The sequence below is a fragment of the Pollachius pollachius genome, assembly GCF_949987615.1.
Source record: "Pollachius pollachius genome assembly, chromosome: 12".
NCBI lineage: Eukaryota > Metazoa > Chordata > Actinopteri > Gadiformes > Gadidae > Pollachius > Pollachius pollachius.
In genome coordinates this window covers 17,841,887-17,847,769 of record NC_136945.1, presented here as the reverse complement: position 1 = coordinate 17,847,769, position 5,883 = coordinate 17,841,887, and the positions used below count along the sequence as shown (strand labels likewise).

Sequence of the window (5,883 nt, the reverse complement as noted above, 5' to 3'; positions counted from 1 at the left end):
CAATATTAAGTATAAGTTCTTCGTATTGCTGTGGCCACAAATTAAAAACAAAAAAATGTAAATCAGAAAATAGATATGTATATAGATTCAGAGCTTATGCTAAACTACTTCCTAGTAAAAAAAAAACCTAAACCAGGATTCTGATTGAAATTCACCTCACTTGTACCGTTATTACCTTTGTATTAGAGAGAGCCGATAGAGTCCAGCAGATATTGCTATTGCCTGCAGGTGACTTATGGCGGTAAAGTACTGGTGGATCATTTGGTGTCCTGCTGTCGCTGCAGATAGGAGGTGCTCTTCAGGGTTTTGGAATATAGATCAAAACTAACGTCACAAGGGTTTGTTTACATACACGGGGGTCATTGCTGTACTTAGATTTATTGCACATTATTGAAGACACAAATGCACACATATCCAACACACACACACGCACGCACACACTCCCACACGCACGCACTTTCGCAAACACACAAATAAAGTTTTTCATGCCTCTTATGAAACACATTTCTATCTATAATTTGGTGCTTTGTTTAGGAGATGTGATTTGAATAATTTAGCGCTCATTTGAATTAACCGTGAGGTGTATGATGCATGTTCTGTAAACCTTGAATCCGAATGCTTACACTTTTATTTTGACTTTTACGTTTCATGTGCAAAACCGTTTCACTCTGATCATTTTGTTGTAAACATACCGCTGGTCTTTGAGCACCGCAAGAAAAAACTCAATTAAGGCATGAAAAACACGTCCTCAACTGTCTGAGCAGGTAGACACTGGTGTGCTTCACTTCACAAGCTTGTATTGGTAGATATATACGAGTGTCTCTACCTGCTATGGAGTAATACCGGTTGTAACATACATGTGGATACCTGGGTTGGAAGCCTTGTATATTAATCGGCCACGGGTAAATCACATGTTTAACATCATGTCACCTATTGCATGGCCACTGTTGCCATGGTGACCCGGTGGCCATTTTGTCATGCAGGGGTACTGCTGCCTTGCGATGGCCTGCGTCCAGTAAGAGCCCTGGGTCACCTTGGGTCAAGTGACCCTGACCTTTGTAAACGCTTTAACCTTCACAGAGTTCTGCACACACATACACACACACAAACAAACGCTCACAAACACACAGACAAACATACACACACACACGCACACACACACACACGCACGCACACACGCACGCACACACACACACACACCCTCACACAGACACACACATACACACACACACACACACACACCCTAACACACAGGACCCCGTCTCACTCCCTGACCGCATCTGTGAGGCCCCGGTCGGTCGCCTCGCTGGCCTCCAGGCGGGACTTGCGCGCCTTCCTCTGCCCGCCGCCCTCCACCCAGGAGTTGTGGATGACGGCCCCCCCGCTGGGCGCCGGGTCCACCTGCAGCAGCGACACCACCCTCTTCTTCACCCGCGTCTTCAGCGCGCGCCGCAGCTTCTGCCGGGTGAAGGCGTAGAGCAGCGGGTGGAAGATGGTGGTGCCGTACGCCATGGCCAGGAAACAGAGGCGGATCCTCACCAGGCCGTCGCTGGGGCCCAGACACAGGATGAGCACGTTGACCACCGACAGCGGCGCCCAGCAGCCCAGGAAGGTGGAGATGATGATGAGGGACATCTTCAGCACCCGGCGCTGCCGCTCCCGCCGGTCCCGGTGGCGCCGTACCGCCCGCCGCAGGGCGATGATGGCGGAGACGGACGCCTGCACGCCCAGCGTGGAGGAGGCGGGCAGCGGCGCCGCCGGCCGCCCAGAGGGAGGGGGGGCGGCAGCCCCGGCCGGGCCGGGCGAGGCCGGGGGCGCCGGGGTGGAGGCGGTGGGCGTGGTGGCGGCCGTGGTGATGGCTGTCACGGTGGTGCCGCTGTCGGACGCCACGAGGGGCACGGAGGAGATGGGCGGGGGGGAGGTGGGCGTGGGCACGGGGGAGGGCAGCAGGGGGGCCTGGCTCTGGCTCTGGATGGGGCACGAGGACAGCGTGGCCGTGGCCAGGGCCAGGTCCTTGCGCTCGCGCCTCCTCCGCAGGATCCGGCAGCCTGAGTCCGAGGCCCTGGTGGCCCTGGTGGCCCTCATCATGTGGGAGCCGATGCGGATGTTCAGGGCCTGCAGGATGCGGGAGTAGGTGAAGAGCATGACCGCCACGGACACGAAGAAGCACGGCACCTGCAGCAGCAGGTGGTAGTACATGGACAGGCCCGTGTAGTAGCCCTGGCCCCCCACGCACAGCAGGGTCCGGTTCTGCCAGGCCGGGGACAGGTGGTGGGGCGGCGAGGGGGTGGAGGAGGAGGGGAAGGAGGAGGAGGGAGATGGGGAGCCGGAGGAGGAGGAGGAGGGGGAGGAGGAGGTGGAGGAGAGGAGGACGGGGATCAGTCCGGTGGTGAGATCAACGTAGGGGTTCTGCTGCACGCCTTCGCCGTCCTCCGCGCTCGAGAAGAAGTCCCCCTCCAGGAAGGGCAGGAAGAAGACGGCGAGGGACACGGCCCACACGCAGGCCAGCAGCACGAAGGCGCGGCGCGGCGTCAGCAGGCGGCTCGCCGGCCGCACCGAGATGTCGTAGCGGTCCAGGCTGATGACCAGCACGTTGACGGCCGTGGCCACGCTGGTGAAGGTCACGCAGGCCTCGTGGAAGCAGCACAGCGTGGCCAGGCTGCCCACGCTGCCGCCGCCGTCGGCCGGCAGCAGGATGACGGCCACGGTCAGCGGCAGACACAGCAGGCACACCAGGATGTCCAGCACGTGGAGGTTGACCGTGACCAGGTTGGAGACGGAATCCACCAGGTTGGACTGGGCGCAGTACAGCACCAGCACCGTCAGGTTGCTGCTGAAGCCCAGCACCAGCTCCAGCATGAGCACAGCCGTCAGGGACACCTGGAACCCCAGGGGGTAGGGGCTGCTCCAGCCCTCCCCCGGCCCCGGGCCCCCGTCGGGCGGGCCCGCCAGCTGCCCGTCGCTGGTCTCCAGGAGGTCGCTGTAGCCTTCGGTCTCCATCGAGCTGCGTCCGCTGCCTCACACATCGCCCCGGCGGCCGGGACACCGGCCCTGGGCCCGGGCCATGGAGACGCAGCGGGGGTGGGGAGAGAAGTCCTGAGGTTCTGGAGACACAGCGAGAGAGCGGGTCAGACGACAGCATGGACACACGGGACGATTGTGGGGGATTATAAGAAGAACTACGGGGCTATGGATCATGCCGACTCTTGACAGCAAAACATGAATCAATAGAACAACACGTGATGTAATACCCTTTTCGTTTTGTTTCAAACCAAACAGAGAACCTGGAAGGAAATCCCACACATGCACATCTGTTTCACTTAACAATCAGTGAGGATTTGAGGAGCAGGGAGGTCTAGAGGAGAGAGGTCAGGGTAGCGGGCAGGGGCCAGAGGAGCATTGCTCTCCAGAGACAGGACTTCTGCAGTCCAACTGTGTTATCACTGTGAGATATTTTAGAGATGAGATCTAATTTGAGTGGCTGAAGCTTTTCTGTGTCCAAGACAAGATGATATAGCTTGTGTTTGTGAGTGGATGCGTGTGAAAGGATGTGTGTGTGCGTGAGTGTGTGGTTCTATGTGCGTGTGTTTGCGTTTGCGTCTGTGTGCTTGTGAGTGTGTGCGAGAGAGTCTTTTAGTGCCCGATGAAGTCGACAATCAACCAGTGTAGCGAGAATGATGAATTATTAAATGATTTTATGATTGTGTTTTCTCACTCTCAACAGAATGTGAGCTGTGAACTGATTTGAATACGCTGGAGTTGGGAGATATTTTAAGATGGTAAATGAGAGCATGTGGAGCTCTAGTAGCAGAGAGAGGAGTCTCACGATCCAACAAGGGTGGGAGGAAGGAGATGGGAATCCTGGAGCATTTGATCTCATCCAGGCTAAACGGGTTAGATCGAGTTAGAACGAGTAAGAAAGGGGTTTGAACGGGTTAGTACGGGTTAGAAGGGGTTAGAACTAATTTGAACAGATTAAAACAGGTTAGAACAGGTTACCACGAGTAAGAACATGTTGGAAAGGGTTGGAACAGGTTAAACGTTTCTGCTTATGCCACTAAAGCCCTGGGGTTAGACAGTGGGACATTTTATTCAGTCCTATCTCCCGTTTGATTCCAGGCTCTCCTGTTGTTCCGTTCAAAAGGGAGCAATGGGATAAAATGGGCCAAGTATTGATCTCTATGGGCCACCACAAGGCAAAGGGTGGACTCACAAACCCACAGTTGGGTTCATTCTGCATTAGTTCTGTTGGATACCTCAGCCTGAAAGGTCGCTTGAGAGACGGATATGGATTTACAGGAGTTGAGGGGGAGATCCAATCACAGCGCGGGAAATAAAGGGCTGAGGTCCAGAAGCTCCACCACACCATCAGTGGTATCCCAGTCCTTAGTGGAGCTGGACCAGTAGCTCCGCACTGTCTCCCAGTCCTTACTGGAACTGGACCAGTAGCTCCGCACTGTCTCCCAGTCCTTACTGGAGCTGAACCATTAGCTCTGCACTGTCTCCCAGTCCTTACTGGAGCTGGACCAGTAGCTCTGCACTGTCTCTCATTCCCAACTGGAGCTGGACCAGTAGCTCTACACTGTCTCCCAGTCCTTACTGGACCAGTAGTTGAACGGGGGCGGGTTTGGACAGAGATGGGCTTTACCAGTTACCCATGTGAATATGAACCAGCCGGTTTTATCATTGAGGTCCGAGTACAAGCAGAGAAGGCCAGTGTTCTTTTTGAAGTGCTTAATGAAGTTAAAATTGAGGCAAGATTGTTGAGATCCTCAGCAGAGGGTTAACAGCTGGGGCGGGTGGAAGCTTCTGAAGTGAGAGAAAGGATGTGAAGAGGTCAGTGGTGGTATTATTACTCCGCTCTGCACCGACTTATCAGAATGAAATAAGTGGAGCTTCAGGAGACGCTTTAAAACCAAGAGCGATTAAAAGATCTCAGAGCTTCAATCGTCACCAATTAGCTTTGAGTAGAAGGTCGGCCGTTTGAACTGACAGTCTCTTGATGAACTGTGAGGCCGTTGTTCTTAAACTTCCTGAACTTCCTGTCATTATATTCCCCCAAAGGACAAAGGCAGAGGTCAAACTGTGACCTCACCAGCTCCCTGTCCTGAGAGGTCGTCACAGAGAGCCACGTCATAGATGATGAACCTTGGCTCTCCGAAACATCTTTCACTCTGACAGTATAGTGGCCTTCTTGGCTTTCAAAAGTAAGAAAATGGTAAATGGTGGCAAATTGCAGTGTGGGTGAGTGTGAGTCTGTGTCTGTGTCTGTGAGTGTGTGTGTGTTTTTTTTGTGTGTGTGTTTGTGTGTGTGTGTGTGTGTGTGTGTGTGTGTGTGTGTGTGTGTGTGTGTGTGTGTGTGAGTGTGTGTGAGTGTGAGTGTGTGTGTGTGATTAAGTGCTTCTTTTACCATAACTGCAGTTCCATCACTGAATAAGAAAATCATTTTTGTACAAAAGAACCAGCTGTCATAACTCACTGGAACAACAACAGGGAGCCTATTTCTACCTCTCTCAGGCTGGTTGCTCCCAGATGAAGACTTGTTTCCTTTAAGTGTTAAGGCCTACGCAGGCTGCTGTTAAGCAATCATTGTTTTACAAAACACACAATGGAAATAATTACATAATCATACATAATCAAGCAATTTGGATCCTAGTGTGTGTATGTGTGTGTGTGTGTGTGAGAGAGTTGGTGTGAGTCTGTGTGTATGTGTGTGTAAGTTGGTTTGTGTGTGTGTGTGTGAGTTTGTGTGTGTGTGTGGTTGTGTGAGTGTGAGTGAGTTTGTGTGAGTTTTTGTGTTTGTGAGCGTGTGTGTATGTGTGTGTGTGTGTGTGTGTGTTAACGAGTGTGTGTGTGTGTATGTGTGTGAACGTCGTGTGTGTC

General features: G+C 53.2%; 1 protein-coding gene across 1 annotated transcript; it reads right to left on the bottom strand.

Moving 5' to 3' along the window:
* Positions 1 to 1,263: 1,263 nt before the first annotated feature.
* Positions 1,264 to 3,000, bottom strand: LOC307083884 (G-protein coupled receptor 22; the record flags this gene model as incomplete). Its single annotated transcript, XM_079747910.1, has 1 exon — positions 1,264 to 3,000. The coding sequence occupies one exon, from the start codon at positions 2,998 to 3,000 to the stop codon at positions 1,264 to 1,266; it is 1,737 nt and encodes a 578-aa protein (XP_079604036.1).
* Between the last annotated feature and the right edge of the window lie 2,883 nt (positions 3,001 to 5,883).